Genomic DNA, 16,754 nt, shown 5'->3' with positions numbered 1-16,754 from the left:
ATCCATCACCTCATTTTTTTTTTCTAATTTAGAGAAACCTAAAGAAATAGTATGGTTTATTATGATTTGCCTATAATGAAGAGAGTCCTTGAAACTAACAGTGACCAAACTAGGTTGAAAACTGAGGAAAACTGTGCTCAATTAGTTGTGGAAGTTAGAGGCAGAAAGATGCGAAATACTTGGTAGTCAAGTGTAGGAGTGGATGACTTTATAGGCAGGAAAATAATTTTTTTATATTCAGTAAGTCTGGGAAAATTAAGTCAAATGCAGTTCTACAGTGCATAGTAATAAGAATAGATTATTAGTTTATTACAGAAAAATGGAAATTTTATATAGAGAGACAACCTGGGGATTTTATGTGATTACAGCAGATGAAGTAGAAGGGTGAGAAAGAAGAAACTGAACAAGTTTCTTTGTCCTTTACTTTCTAATATCAGTAATTATTACATAGCCTTTTAGGGATAGTAGCTCTGTTTTCTTTGTGTTTGACATCAAGAAAAGATGCAAGATGCTAGCATGTTTTTGCATACCAGTGCTCCATAATATTTGTAATATCATCTGATTGTATGCAGATGTCTTATAATTTGATCTTGTTTATGTTGAATTTATATCATATGGCAAAAGCTCCCGAGAGAACCTATGCTTTGATTTAGAAGGTCTGCCAATTTTGGAAAATCTGTCTTTAGTTACTGATTTCTCTTACAGTCTGGCTGAAACTGAAAAGACTCTTGAAGAAACCAAGAACAGATCGGCCATATCCCTTTTGGCTGCAGAGGAGGAAATAAATCAGCTAAGAAAGCAGTAAGAAAAAAAAAATGACAGGATTATTGCAGCCTGCTGATTAATCTTTGAATTTAGCTTTTTTTGGGTGCTCCATTACAAAATGAAAGAAGCTGTTCACAATCAAAGAAGAAAGACAGCAATATTTTTATTAGTGTTTTATATATTTTTCTTACTACAAAAACAATACCTATCTACTACAGAAAATCTTCAAAGCCCAACATAGTAGAAAGAAACCTAAAACCCCTCATAATTTCAGAGTCAGTTACTGTCACCATTTGATATTTCTTCTAATTTGTACACTAAAAATTAGTCTTAACGTTAAAGTTAAGACAACAAAATATGAGTATAAATTTTAGACTCTTTTTTTCATTTAACACTATTTAAACAAGAATAAAGCAGAGCTTGATTTTTAAATAGGTACATCATATTTCCGCATTTGGGTATTTCTCTAACGCTGGATAGTTACTTTGATGCCAATTTTCAACATTGGAAATAACATTGTGATAATTTTTGTGGCAAATCTTAGTTTAAATTTCAGATTATTCTTTAAAGATAAATTTCTGGAAGGGAAAAAAATACTGATCCTTTAAGGTTATACTTTTCTTAATCTTAACTTTTATCTTTCCCTTAAAAAAGAGCAAATGGGAGTTGTAATAAAATACATACATATATATTTAATAGAAAATACCTTTCTATTGCCTTTATACATGTTCTAATTATTCTGATTTCTTCCAGAACACCCATAAATTTTAGCTTGGAGTGATGTTCTGCTTTCCACTTCTAACTCCCCTCTCATCATCATTTTACCCTCTTATCTCCTGTTTGATATAGCACTTCAAATTCTTTAATCATATTACTCAGCAATTCCCTATAGCACCAATTCTGTTCTTCACTATTTCTAGCGCAGCTTTTAATTCTGCTATTGCATTTTTAGCTTTTCTACATCCTTCTTAATCTTACCCCTTCCCTTGTCTTCTTACACCATTGTCATTTTCATCACAGCATGTTCTCTTATGGCTTTTGCTCCCTTTTACCATGGCTATGTCTCTTTGTATTAATGAGGATGCCAATTTTGTTTATAAAGCTTTGCTTGTTTCCGTAGTACCTTATTTTTGTAAGTCCACATGTCTGCCTATTATTGTGGATGTAATTCAGTTTCCATTGTAGGTCCCCCGCCCCAATATCCCACTGGTTCAGCGAATCTGAGTGTGTGAGAATAGGTTATATCTTTGACCAGCTTCTGGACTAGGTTTTGGAGGTCACATGCTTTCAGAGTCTTGCACAGTGAAGCAGTCCAATACAGAATAGGATGACTCTGCTTTGACTCTGCCCGCTCTGCTTTGGCTAGAGGATTTGCACTCCTGCCTTTTCTTCAGGAGGCTTTTCCCATGTAACTGCAGACATGAAGTGGCATCCTGACCCTGACAATTCTGCTCTTTCTCAATTTGTGTTGGTTTCTATGCATTTCCATCGAGCTGCAGTGCAGGAATGGCAGGCTAAGTAGAGTAGACTCGTTAAGTATGCCAATTGAGGTTTGTTACTGTTCCTCCCTCCCTCCCTCCCTCTCTTTTCTTTCAAACATTTTTTTTGTTGTTGTTGTTCAGGCTTAAATCTCTTCAAGCCCAGGAGGACTCCCGCCACAGACACTCAGAGCATAGGAGCTCAGGGAAGCGGGGCTCCGAGCGTAAGAGAGTGGAGCTGCGGGACTCGGAGCCGATGGGCGCCGACAGACGGAATGTAGACCAGCGCAACGCAGAAACGATAAACAATTATGAGAAACAGCTCCGAACGCTGAAGGACGAGATAGCTGTTCTGTCTGCTGAAAAATCTATACTCCAAGGAAGGTCTGACAAATTCTCACAGATCTCTTCATTTAAGCCCCTTTTGCTGAGTTAGTGATAAAAACTTGGCTTGGGAAAAAAAGTAAAATGACTTCCTGAACCCAAACCCCAACATTAGGGAAGCTTTGAATTGTAAAGGGATTGTTTTCTTTAACTGCACCTTTCCAGAGAGAAAACACTGCTTAGATTGACAATACTTGGGCACTAGTTAATTTCAGGTTGATATTGAAGTTTAAGGAATGAAACTGAGACATGCAAAGGAAAGTTCTTTGGCTTGATACTAGATTTGAGCACTTTATGATGCAAAAGGTGGTACCCATGTTGAAAGACTGTTCCATCATATGAGGGTCCTGTTCTCTGAGGCCTAGGAGTCCTCTCTCCGGGGATGATCGACTGTCATTTTACTGTAGGATATTTCCCTTTTTAAAAATCTCACTTTGTTTGATAGTGTAGGTAAGTGTTCTTGTGAAATTCCCTTCTATTGATGGACAGAATGTTAAGACAGGTCATTCATTCAGTGTTAAGTGAGGACAAAGCAGGATGTTTCTCTTTGGAGTCTCTGCATTTTCCTGGTTCTTTCTAACACCTTCCCTCTTCCCCTACCCTCCCAGCCCCACAGTGTGCCCCGATTCAGGCTATCAAAACCACTCCTACTCCTCCTGGCCTCCAATCCCCTAAATGTCACCTAAGTCTTTCATTTTTGGAAATAACCCCATCAGTGTTGTGCTGGTGCCAGCTTGTACTGGCTTCTGAGAACTGATTCTGGGCATTTCTACCTAACTCTGAGTTCAGTGATACCACATTGGTAGTTTGAAATTGGCTATGTTGGGAGTATTTGTTGCACCATGGAAATTGGCAAACGCTGTATATGAGGGCTTTTTTTTTTTTCCCCTCCCACCTTCAGAGAGTCTGATTTGCACTACCTTTTGCCCCATAGTTTCTTCTATGAAACTCCCCATTTTGACAGCCCCTTCCTTCTGGGCTAGCTAGTCTGACAATTCCCTTTGTACGTGGTAGGAGTATACGTTTCACTGACACAGTGCTTTGTGATTCACTAAGTACTTCCACATATATTAGCTCACTTGACCTTTCACTACTATCCTGAAATCGGGCAAACATTATGTAGGTGAAAATGGGGGATCTGGAGAGGAGAAATGATTGCAAATGGTCCCACTGCTCTGGAAGGAGAGCACAGATTTTCTTTCTCATTGTTCAAGCAGCATTTATCTCATTTTATACCATAAAGCTCAGTGATGTGTTAGTAGCCCAAAGTTAGGGTAAGAAATACTGAAAATCTGACTTCTGTACCTCTGGCTCTTGCTAGCTGTGTTACTCTAGGGTGGCCCCCTTAACTCTTCTGAGCCTCAAGTTTCTCATCTGTAAAATGGCCAACAATCAATGCTCACCTTAGAGGGTTGCTTGAAGGATACGTTGATGTGCTGAGTGAATGAAAGTGTGTTATAAATTCTAATGCACCAGGCAAATGCAGAGTATTGTTTCTTGTTTGCGATCCTATCTGAGACCTTGTGAAGACCAAGGAGGCGTACTCTCCTTGCTCCCATGGCTTCTGGCTTATGAGGGGCGAAGTATCGAAAAGTCCAAGAACGGGAGAGAGAAGGGAATCAGAGATCTTCCTGCCTGATTCTTGCTCACCCACAGGTCCGCCAGGAGCCGGTCTCCTAGCCCTGCCCCTCGCAGCCGCAGCCAGAGCCGCGGCCGCAGCCAGATCCACAGCCGCAGCCACAGCCGCAGCCGCAGCCGCAGCCGGTCCGCCAGCCCCTCCACCGCAGTCGCGAAGGTCAGGAGCCCGTCCCCGAATCGCGCCAAGCTGTCCAACGTGGCGCGCAAGGCTGCCCTGCTGTCCCGCTTCAGCGATGCCTATTCCCAGGCCCGCCTGGATGCGCAGTGCCTCCTGCGGCGCTGCATCGACAAAGCCGAGACGGTGCAGCGGATCATCTACATCGCCACCGTGGTACGTGCGCCGCACCTCGGCGGTCCCCGGCGCGGCGGGGAGGCGGCATTTTGGGAAACTGAACGGGACAGTTTAACAAAACTGGTAGAGCCTGAGGTCGCTGAAGGAGGGTGGGTTTTCCATCTGTCCCCTCCCTCCCTCCCTTTCTCCTTTCCTTTCGTTACAGACATTTGGGATGAATCATTTTTCACACTTAGTAACTATTCACATATCTTAATAATTCTATTGACCAGGTATTTGTTGAAGTATCCATAAATGTAGGACTATCTCAAATGGCTGTATACTAAGTTGATTTGCACTGAGTCTTCTAATATGGGCATATGTGCACACGGTAGATGTATTGTTGCTAAGGGCTATCATTTGATTGGTTACTTTCCATTCTTAGAAAAATCAAAAGGCTATGATTATGTTAACTCTTCTGTTTACTTAATTAAGAGTAGTCACTAAAACTGTTAACATATCAGCTGCTTGAGTATGGCAGATTAAAAAGTGCCTGTATGTAATCTTCAGTTCCTAAAGCAAATGCATTTGTTCTATGGGTACCATATTGAGATACTGGGAGTATGTAATGAGAACTGTTAAATGTTAAAAAAACAAGACAAAACATTGGTGTGAGAGCAGAATTATCAGAATCTACTGGACTTTATAATCTTATGTTTATTTATTTATATCAGGAGTCAGCAAACTACGATCCCTGGGCCATGTCTGGCCCGGCCTGTGACACTGAGAGAAATACCACCTAAGAGCTAAAATATAAGAATGACTTTTCACTTTAAAGGGTGATTTTTAAAAAACCCTGAATCTTCTAATATGGACATATGTGCACACAGTAGACATATTTTTAAAAAGTGACAGAGACAGTTACATGGCCTGCAAAGGGTAAAATATTTACTATCTGGCTTTTTACAGAAAAAAGTTTGCCAACCTTTGGTTTATATAATTAAGAATCACTTTTACCGAGTTGGTTACAGTTCTGTAATTATAGAGGCCATATCTTTCATGCATAACTGAGTTTTCCCCATGCTTACTATTAATAAAGGCACTTAATAAATATTTGCTGAATTGATAAACGCTGGGAACATGTTGGACACTTGATATGCATCTATGTATGACAAGAACACTAGATTGATGGTTTTCTCTTATTTCTTGACCTGTAAATATCATAGTATTGCTGTGGGGTCAAGGCGTCAATCAAACTGCCTCAAGTAGTTACATAACCACGTGATTTATTTCCTTAAATGCATGCACCGTCCTGCTTCTTGCAATCAGAATTACCAGAGCAATGGTCAACTGTCTTGAAATTAGTGAACGTGGGTAGTCATTTATGTATTTATGTACTTTCCAAAATTTAGATTTTTCTCCCAGATTAGAAATAGTTTTGACCCCTGGGTTTAGTTATCAGAAGACCAATATGATGTTAAGTTTTTGATGGGCATTTTTTCTTCATTCCTTGCTGTGGACTTCTCTACCTGCCCTCTTCCCACCAAGTAAATTTGCTGTATTTTTATGTGCAGGAGGCATTTCACGTAGCTAAAATGGCATTCAGACATTTCAAGATCCGGGTGAGGAAATCGTTGACACCGTCTTATGCGGGGTTGAATGACTTTGAGGATGCCGTCTCGGATTATATCATTTGTCATCTTGATCTGTATGATTCCCAAAGCAGTGTTAATGTAAGTGTTAGGTCTTTTATTGGAACTGGTTTGTTACTACTGCTACTGTCTGCACCGGGTACGAATAACTCAGAACTCCATCCAGTACTTAGTATTGCTCCTCCATAATGGAAGAGCAGAAAAGAGAAGCAGCCAATGTTCTTTGTAGAAACAGTCATTCTTGGCTGTTTCTTTCTTAGGCATTTTATGGGGAAAAATATTTTGAGCTTCAGAGTTCTATTCTTTAGACAGGCCCTTAAGATTGGAAGATAGAATGCCGTAGTGCTTAAGAGCAATGATTTCGGGAAAGATGAGTGTGGATTTGCATCCAAGCTCTGCCACTTACTAGCTGTGTGACCTTGCCCATTTACTTAACCTCTCTGTGCTTTAGTTTTCTAATATTTAAATGGGAGCAACAATGGTCATGACCCCAGAAAGTTCTTGAGAGGATTAAATGAAAGGAGAAGCAGATAATTTGTTCAGCACAAGAGTTGGCATGAAGTAAACTCGAAATAAAAGCAAGCTATTATAATCATTATTATTATAGATTACAAACAAGTCAGAGTTTTGTGTTGGTAATCATATAACTTGCCCAAAATAGAAAAATAAGGAAATAATAAATAAAAGTCACTAAGACTTTTTTCTTAATTTTTTTTGTTTTTTGGAGTCTCTCTTGGCTTTTAGTATATCATTTATACTCAGTCATCTTTCCTCCTTCCGTTGATGAGTCTCCCTCCTTTTAACACACACACTCCTTTTCTAGTTTAACTTATTTTCACTCACAAACTCTTTTCTCACCTCCCATCAGTCATATAATGCCCTTAGGAATGTCAGTGTGCCTTGTCGCAGGCTGGTAACAAGGTGATGCCATCTTTTTGTTTTTCAGGATGTGATCCGAGCCATGAATGTCAATCCCAAGATTTCCTTCCCTCCTGAAGTTGACTTTTGCCTTCTCAGTAACTTCATCCAGGAGATATGTTGCATTGCCTTTGCAATGCAAACTTTAGAGCCACCCCTAGATATTGCCTTTGGGGCTGATGGAGAAATTTTTAATGATTGCAAGTAAGAGACATAGGAGCAGAAGCTAAGGGATTCTTTATAAATACTCCTGTCTTTATTCCCTGGGAGCAATTTAGGGAAAAGAACTCTGGGTGGGGAAATCAACGGACATTACCTGATATCCAGTCCCTGCCATATACTTCTCTGTTACAGAGCAGGGTCCTTTCATGGTGTCATTTTCCTTCTTAGTCAAATGCGATTCAGAGGTGATGTTATGATTTCCATTAAACATATTAGTCTTAGTGGGAACTAATGAGGACCTGGAGTCTGTTTGGAATACTTCAAAAGAAGGTGCTATATAGATACAAATGTGTATTTTATTATTTAAAAAATTTTAGAGGTATAATTGACATATAACATTATATTAGCTTCAGGTGTACAGCATAATGATTCTATATTTGTATATATTGCAAAATGATCACCACAAAAGTCTAGTTAACAAAATATTTTTTTCTTGCTGAGAAATTTTAAGATCTATCCTCTTAGCAATTTTCAAATATGCAATGCAATTAATTATAGTCACCATGCTGTGCCTTTCATCCCCATGACTTACATATTTTCTAACTGGAAGTTTGTACCTTTTGACCTCCTTAACCCGTTTTACCCACCCCGACCTCTGGCAACCGCCAATCTGTTCTCTGAATCTATGAGCTTGGTTTTGTTTGTTTGTTTGTTTGTTTTAAATTCCACATATGAATGCGATAATATGGTATTTGTCTTTCTACATCTGATTTATTTCATAATGCCATCAAAGTCTATCCATGTTGTCCCAAATGGCAAGATTTCATTCTTTTTATGGCTAAAGAGTATTCCTTTATATATATATAGGGCTTCTGGCAGGCCTCCTGTTTACATGCCTTTTATCAGAGGGAACATGCCGCCCCTGGGGCACTGTGGCCTGTCCTCCTGGATGGCTGTGAGGTCAAATTGGTATTCCTAATAATGATTACATTTACTTGTTTCTACTTGAGAATTTTACAGATCAAGTCTAATCCTCTTTTTTTTTTTTTTTTTTAAGCAGCCTTTCACACATTTGTAAACAATTACTCAAATCCTCCTCCTTCTGGCTCCATATTAAGGGGGGTTTGAGACTTCTTAACAAATTGATTGGTTTCCTTGGCCTGTGCTCTGTGTTTGTCTGGATACTCCTTTAAAAAAAAAAGTGTCTACGCTGAACGTTAATCCCCTAGTTTGAACTAACCAGCCCAGAGGGACCAACACCCTTTCTATTTTTATTCTCTATTAATTCAGCTAATTTGTAGTAGCTTTTCTTTTTTTCTAGCCAGGTAAAACTGTTGACTGATTTTGAGCTCACCTAAAAGTTGTTCTTTCTACCTGTGCTGTGATTAAACCAATGATCGCCTCTATCTGTGCAGTTAAATGCTTTTTAGACTCAGTTGCAGGACCTCATGTGTGTCCACCTTGCAGTATATCTTTTTAGATTTAGCTCGTTATAGTTCCAGCCTCTTGAGCTATGTTTTGATACTGTATTCTGGTTTTTTTTTTCCTACCCATTTCCTACCTTTGAGCATTTTTTCTATATTTTGTGGAAGTCACTGATGAACATGCTGAGTTACCCCAGGAATGAGAGAGAGCCTTCTGCACCTTCATCCTCATCCACTGCCCACTTTGGATATGATCATTGAACCATTTGTAATCCACCCACTTAAATTAATCACCCACCCCATTCCTCTTATTTTTTTCCACAAAGATAGCACAAGAAATCTTGAAGGTCTCCAATGAGACTTCAGATGGTCTCTGTCTCTAGCATTTCCCTGAATTACAACTCTTGTAGTCCTGAGAAGAGAGGGGACAAGGTTAGTCTCACATGACTTGTTAGCAAGTCCATGTCGGGTCCTCGTTATCACTGGTTCCTATTCCAGGAGCCCATAACCATCTCCCTAACAACAGAGTCAGGATGCGAATTGATCTAGATCTGAGCATAATATAAGATGAACATTTACATGGATGTACCCTCTTCTGCCAGGTAGGTCACACAACTGCTTAACTTCTCTTTCTTGTTCTTCTGTGTGTTTAACACAGGTACCGCCGCAGCTACGACTCTGATTTCACGGCTCCCTTGGTCTTCTACCACGTGTGGCCTGCTCTCATGGAGAATGACTGTGTCATTATGAAGGGAGAAGCTGTTACCAGGAGAGGGGCTTTTGTACGGTGGCCTTGCATAGTGACAATTCATCCCAAGTGTTTGATTCACAAGTTCGAGAACATTTATAAACCCTGAGATTCCATAAAAGAAGCTCATAGAGAGCTGTTTGATAAGATTTCATACAAAGGAGAGGAAAGGGACTGGCTGTGAAGGAATAGATTCTTTTCTTCCATTCTCCATGAGTCTTCCTAATTTCCTGGCAGTCATTTCTTTGTTGCTTCATTTATAAGATAGAGCTAGTCATATTTGCCTCCTTCATCTTGGAAATATTATGCTATTATAAAGGCAAAGCCCTTTGAGCTCACCTTATTGGAGGCCCTCTATAAGTCTAAGCATTTAAAAGTAAGCAATTAACTTTCAGGAAGGAGCCAAATTTTTACTGATGGTTCTCCATTTTGGGATATGATGAATGTGCCCTGTTTTTCTCTCCTTAGTATGAAGTGTAGGGAGGGGAGGGATGGAGAAAAAGAGGGCAGAGGAGGTAGGGAGAGAGGAGTCAGTCAGTTTTTGAAGGTTACTTCCTCTATATATTGGCTGTAGAATGTTTTGAATATGCTAAATAATTAGACAGCCTTCAGAATGGAGCCTTAGGTATGCAAATGTGTGTGTGTGTGTGTGTGTGTGTCTGTGTGTGTTGAGCTGGGGATTGGGTGTTGGAACTAGTGGCTGTGGGTGCTGGATATTCTGTATGGTTCCCATTATGGTGTTTTACCCCACCCTTCCTAGAAAGAGTTTAGTGAATCCTGGAGAGACCCTCCTGGATCAGAGCAAAGCCACCATCCGGGTGGTCTCAGTTCCTGTTCTCTGAACTGGAGAATAGGGGAAGTGCTTCATGGGAGATTTTCACACGTAGAGTGAAGAAGCAGAGTCATTAGTGTATTTTAAAAGAACTTAAGAAAAGGGTTTATGTAGCTTAAACATCCCACTGTAGCAAATAGTATCTCAATAAATTATTCTGTGCTGTGAAATTTGAGCCCATAGAAACTGGGTTGTGTTGATCTGACAATCACTCTGCAATGAATGGGCTCATAAAATGTTCTTCTCGCCTCTACAACAATCACCATCTATTAAGAGATTTTTATTGTAGACTGTCTGCAGTGCACTTTGAAAGGGGGGGGGGGTCGAGAGGACATAGCCACTATTCGTCTGTTCTACATCAAGTAGCAATTGCCTTTTAACTTTCTTCTTCTCTCCCCTCAAGTATATCACCAACATTTACCCAAACTTAAACCCCTAAAACAGAATGAAAATACCCTAAAGGCAAGACCTGGGAAGAAGAAAGGGTTGGAGGAAGGGAACTGATAAGCAGACCTTGATTAGTAAAATCTCATTCGAGGAAACAGAGTTTTCTCTTTGTTCATTAGTTAGAGAGTAGATGGGCGACAGTCATGGTTCACTCCCTCACTCATTCATTCATTTCATTCAACGATACGTATTTATTCAATAGTTATTTATGACCCAAGCACTGTGATTAGGTGCTGGGGATTCAGCAGTGAACAAAACAGACACAAATTCCTCCCCACGTGGGGCTTACAGTCTCCAACACTTGCAAACTTAAATGCAATTTCTAATCGCTTACTCATCGAAATAGAGTTCCACTAGCAGAAAGAATATGAATAGCCCAAAGTTCACTGGAATGGGTTTTATTTGAGAAACAGCATAGAGTTATTGCCAAATATTGGGCAGGTAAATGAGTGTGCCACATGCTGATGTCCAGTAACAGCCAGGTGTAATTACACCTGAGTACCTCTCGTTCGTTCTATGGGATTTGAGTATTGTTTTAAACCACCTGAGCTTTCACGAACTATTTTTCTTTTTCTCTTTTCTTTAGTGGAATTCAGTGCGATCTGTAAGTCGATGTCGAAGCAGGAGTTTAAGTCCCATCTGCCCCCGTAGCCGTATTGGTTTAAGCACGGTACGTATCTGTCCAATCACTTGTGCACAAAACCATCCTATGGTTGACATTTTTTTTCATCAACAGTCACCTGTAAAAGAGGCGATTATAAGTCTGTGAGTAGAAAGAGAACCTGCTGCAATAGCCCCGGACTGATTTTTATACTATCTCAGGCTAAGGCATTTCTCATTCTAGAAAGAACGAAGTAGAGGTAGTTTTTTGCTTAATTAGTTGAAAGAATAGGAGACTTCAATCATTTCACATCTATTTGTATCTTTAAATGAAAATGAGCTAGATACTAGTTAGTCTCCTGAACAGAGAATGGGACATCTTAATCTGCTGATCTCTGCACACATCAGTTCCTGGTTCCTGCAGAACTCATTGCGTGAGTTTGGAGAAATTGCTCAAACTGTCTGGATTTCAATACTGTATAAAGGGCATTGCAAGTATTAATCTTCCTCCAAACTTCAAAGTAAGAAGAATAAGATCAGCCTCTTTGCCTGTTCGTTCTTAGCATTACTAATACATCTGTCAAAGAAAAAAAGTGGCAAAAACATCTCTGAAAACTAGAAAGATAACAACCCCCCAAACTAATGTTATTGTGAGGCACCACTGTTCATCCACTCAGCGGGTAGTTAGTCAATGGCTTTTGAATGTAGGTCTGGACCAAGACAAGTGGATACTGGATAGACTAACAGTGTGCTCTTTGTTCAAATAAAACTTCTTTAAATATTTGTTCAGCCTTGTTTTAGGGAGAGAGGTGGAGAAGGAGAATTAGATCTGGCAAGTCTCCACTTCTCTGAAATTATCCTTAGGAATGCAACTCTAACCCAAAACTTTCACCCCCTACCTCAGCAAAACAAAAACAAAAACAAAAACAAAAACAAAAACAAAATCACACCCCTCCTCTTACTGGAAGTTAACAAGACCCCACTTTCTTACTGAGTTTAGTGAACATTTATCGTTACTCTGCCCACTTCATTATGTTTGATGATGTCCTTATCAAACTTTCATTCTGTATCTGATGGATGCTAGATTGGGGGAGGGGTGACACAAATGACTAAAACCTGGTCTCTTCCTTGAATGGATTTCAGTATAGGAAGATCAGTACGATTTCAGCAAAGTAACTGAACGTGGTATATGATACAGTCCATAAAAGAGGCACAAAGGGCTAGAGTTGTCAGCGGAGGTAGAGATTCCTTCTGGATTTGGTTCATGGGGGAGTTGGAATCTGATATGGCAGAATTGTGATGGCCTGGGAAATTGGGGAGGACTCTCCAGATGAAAGAAATGGCCTGAGAATGGAAAGTCATGTGTCTGACACAGTTCTTTCACTATTGGAGATTTTAATGTAACTTCATTATCCTTATTTTCGAATAAGTATTCACAGTAGGTACAAGCAAAAGGATAGTACATTTCATGGACTGATAAACAGGACATCTTAGGTGTCTTATACTGGAGATTCACAGTTCTTATTCCAAGAGGGAGTGTTACATGAGAAGAATGCACAATATTAGACACCTGCGGTGCTCACGGTCACGGCAAATTTCCGCTCCAGACTCTCCCTGGAAGGCTTACCTTGGGGAGCATCCTTCTGTAATAAGCTCCTAGACATGTTTGAACCACCTCCTCTGCCTTCTCCACTTTGTGCCCAGGGAGAACAAATTTTAAACTTTTGATAAGAATAAAATAGATTCTCAAGGGTGAAACTGCTGCTAAAATTCTGTCCCTTTCCACTATCATCTCCTTATGACAAGACTGTGCAAATATTTTTGGTTAGTCTAGTTTTTTGACTTGTTTGGAGTCTCACATCCAGGGCAGCTTCCATCTTTGTTAGCGTCTATTTATCTAAAGTGTTTGAAAGCTCAGAGCAAGAATGATGCTTGTAACCAGTTATTTCTGAGCTGTAACAGGTTTGTAGGTACAGGGGGTGGCTTTTGCTCAATGAGAGCAAAGGTGAGGTTTGAAAAATGGTTGTTTTCTGGCTGCCCAGTGACCCTTCTTAATAAGGCAGCATTTTGGACTGAGATAATTCATATAAAGGATGTGCCAGAAAGTATTTGATCACTTTAGCTTTAATTATTAATTATTGTAATAATAATTAATATTTTCTGGAAAGCATAGAATTCAGAATGGCCAGTGTACATCCAATCTCAAAGTGTTTAGCAACACTGAAACAACAACAACAACAAACAACAAAAAACTCAGCCACTGAGCCCAGTTTTTAGTTCATAATATAAATTAAATTGGGTACTCATTTACTTCAGAAAGTGTAAAAGGAATCACAGTGCTCAGCCTCGGGGGAAAAAAGTCATAGTTCTACATTGCTTCAGAGCAACATTCGAACTGGTTTTAGGAAAACCATCAGTAGGATTCATTCTTTGAGCCCCACCTACTGTGTGATTCACACTACACTTTTATATTTTCTAGATATCTCGAAGCCGGAGTCCTTCTCCAATAAGATGTGGATTACCAAGTAAGTGGGATGGTTTAGATGGGACAAGTTTTCTGCTTTCTAATGCTCTTCTTAGGACTCAGCAGCCTGCAGCAAAATGAATGTTTTGCTCCCTGGGGAACATCTCACACCTTTCATTTCTGGGTCTTCTCTTGGATAAGACCACAGCAGATCCCACGGGTGACACAGGAGGAGCCTCTCACTGAGAGGTTTTATTGACGTGAACTTAGATTACCCAGCCACCTTTCATGTAGGTCTCCCCAAAAGAAATTCTAAGAAATCAACCGTAATCATGGACTGTTCATTTTTCTTCCCAGGGTTTTAAAACCACCAGCCATGCTCCTCCGCCACAGAACACCTGCTGCTGCCAACTGCCCCAGTGCCCTACTGCCTGCTGTCTGCCTCAGACCTCACTTAAGATAATGTGGAAGGGCAATGCTGTGTATCACTTCGCACAGACAGTTAAATGTTTTGGCTTAGCACATCTGTAATTTCAGATATACTGCATTTTATTTTATAGATACAGATTCCATTAATTTGATAAAAATGATTGCATAGGTGTTTAGGATCATATTCATTTGAAGCAAAGCCCATCCCACGGGCTCAGGAGTCAGCCTGAACTACGAGGCTCTTTGATGGCAGCCGCACGAACTAAAGTGGAAAGTCTTTACCGTGCTGAGTCCAAAAGACCCGAGGAGTCATTTCAGCTTACAAACTGATCATAAATATGATTGCTGGTACTAGCTTTAACCTGAAAACAATCTTGGATGTTTAAACTTTCTTTTAGGGTTCAGAAGACAGCCCCAGTCTCAGGTTGGGGAACTCACTGCGACTTCAGGCTAAATGTAGGTGATGATGCTTTGAGACTATTGGCTGGCTTCTGTTTTCCTACTTTGAAGTGCCCAGTTAGGTTGGTTTAGTTGAGCACTGTTTGTTGAGGCTACTTCCTTGAGAGAATTCTCTTGCTTCTTAAATGCGGAGCAGTGGTTTGGATAGAAGCCGGCTTTGACATAATGTTAATTACCTTGTGCTTGCCTCCTGGGAATGTTTCAGACAGTTTTAATGTACGTGTTAAATATAAAAGCTACCTGGGCCACATCCTTTACCTGTTCCACCTAGCTGTTTACAAACTCAGACCTCCTCCTAAGAACTCTGTCTGACTGAAAACAAAAGTACTTAAACTCGAGGTTAGAAGCTAGGGTCACCATTCATGGATTTTAAATTGAGTGTCTAACCTTGATTTCTTCACTGTGAAGTACTGTTGAAAACGTTCAAGTTCAAGATTATAATGGAATGTTGCTTTCTCAGGATAAATAATGCTCTTTCTACTTTTTTTCCCCCACTTTAATACTGGCTTTAAACACCAGCTTCACAAGTGACAGCTTTTGCAGTGTGCCTTTTACAGCTCAGTTTGTGTAAGCTCAGTGTGAGAACCAGCACCTGGGACTTTTTAGGAGAAAATAAACAGAAAAACAAACAAACAAACCCCCCCCCCAAAAAAACCCCCTTCTCTGAAGCATCTTGTCTCTCGTGCTGGGACATAGACACCAGGGAGAGACCCCCTCCCCAGTCTCTGCCCCAGGTCTAATGGTCACCAACTCATTTTAAATTGTTCTCCCTCTGCGTCTGTGTAGTCTTCACTTTGAGGCAGGGCAGCAGCATGCTGGAAGGAGAACTCAGTGCCCAGGCAGCTCCAGTGCCAACTTGGGCATCAGCTTGCTGTGTGGCCTTAGCAAACTGCTTCACCTCTCTGAGTCTCACTCAGTTTCACTGCAGAGTGAGGAGGGTGGCTGAGATCAGTAGTTCTCTCAACCCTCCCAGACTCAGTGCCCCCCTTTATAACAAACATTTTATTTTGGCTATTCTGAAATGAAATTCAAAGTTAATATGATCTACTGGCATATATTCCTGTAAACAAAGAGTATAGTACTCAAACTGTAATATCAAGCAGAAAAAAGGGAAGGCAGTTTTTAATAAAATAGAATGTATTTTCAACAAAAAAGCTTGGCTATAACTATTCTAGAAGATAAAATTAAGTCATCAGATGCTTGGATATAGAATTACCAGCTACAGATGCAGATCAGTGTGCATTGTACTGGCAACATCACAAACATTGTTGTCATGGGATATGATTTCTGAAATGGTGAACAACCCTTGGTAAAGTTTTGAACAAAAACTTACATTTGTGCCTTGATTTACATAGTAAGTGCATTCCTGGAAATTTTCCTGTATATTAAAACCATATGGCAGGTGTGGGTACAGCTCAGTGGTAAAGTACATGCTTTGCATGCATGAAGTCCTGGATTCAAACCCCAGGACCTGCAATGTAAACAAACAAACAAAAATCCCAAACAATTATTTTGTGTTATATGTTAAAATGTCTTTTCTAAAATCTCACTAAATAATGAGAATGCCTACATATCAGACTTTTTCTGGGGGAAGTCAAATGTGGGAATGCACCCTGACTGGGAAAAAGGTCACACTGTACTTGGTTTATTTGCTCCGTCCCCTTGCCATTTCTCAAGTCTCTGACTTGAACTGTAACCACACAGGGCATGGCAGTCCAGAAAAATCTGCAAAACCAAAGGAGGCTGACCTATACTCATTTCACTGGGCATGCATCTTAACCTTGGTGACTTTGAAAAATGATAAACTCTTTCTTTGTAACCTGGTAAATGTTAGTTTTTGTCCTATCGGTTTAACATCTAATAATAAAATCAAGAAAAAGTGTGCTTCTGTTACCTGTATGTTCTTTGCAAGGAAATGCTTTCCTTGCAGATTCCCTTCACCCACCTCCATTCTGGGAAGCCTGAATCAGGGCCACAAATTCCTTCAATAAATATCAATGCCACCTTTGCTCTGGGGTTTGAGCCCGTGATGCTGGGATTCCGTGCTGAAGCTTAATTATCAGCTTCAGCTTATTTTATTCAC

At 40.1% G+C, this 16,754-nt stretch overlaps 1 protein-coding gene across 1 annotated transcript in view; it reads left to right on the top strand.

Moving 5' to 3' along the window:
• The window catches only part of SPATA18 (spermatogenesis associated 18), a 36,453-nt gene extending 19,914 nt beyond the window's left edge, over positions 1-16,539 (top strand). The window contains exons 6-14 of the mRNA XM_031434754.2: positions 706-801; positions 2,388-2,627; positions 4,284-4,596; positions 6,111-6,269; positions 7,135-7,310; positions 9,351-9,474; positions 11,306-11,389; positions 13,799-13,844; positions 14,141-16,539. Coding sequence (XP_031290614.1) covers positions 706-801; positions 2,388-2,627; positions 4,284-4,596; positions 6,111-6,269; positions 7,135-7,310; positions 9,351-9,474; positions 11,306-11,389; positions 13,799-13,844; positions 14,141-14,148 — 1,246 coding nt within the window. The 3' untranslated portion in view covers positions 14,149-16,539. The remainder of the gene's footprint in view (positions 1-705; positions 802-2,387; positions 2,628-4,283; positions 4,597-6,110; positions 6,270-7,134; positions 7,311-9,350; positions 9,475-11,305; positions 11,390-13,798; positions 13,845-14,140) is intronic.
• The last annotated feature ends 215 nt before the right edge of the window (positions 16,540-16,754 follow it).

The sequence above is a fragment of the Camelus dromedarius genome, chromosome 1 (genome assembly GCF_036321535.1).
Source record: "Camelus dromedarius isolate mCamDro1 chromosome 1, mCamDro1.pat, whole genome shotgun sequence".
NCBI classification, from domain to species: Eukaryota; Metazoa; Chordata; class Mammalia; order Artiodactyla; family Camelidae; genus Camelus; species Camelus dromedarius.
Note: the sequence above shows the minus strand (reverse complement) of the source record. Positions and strands in the feature narration are given on the sequence as shown.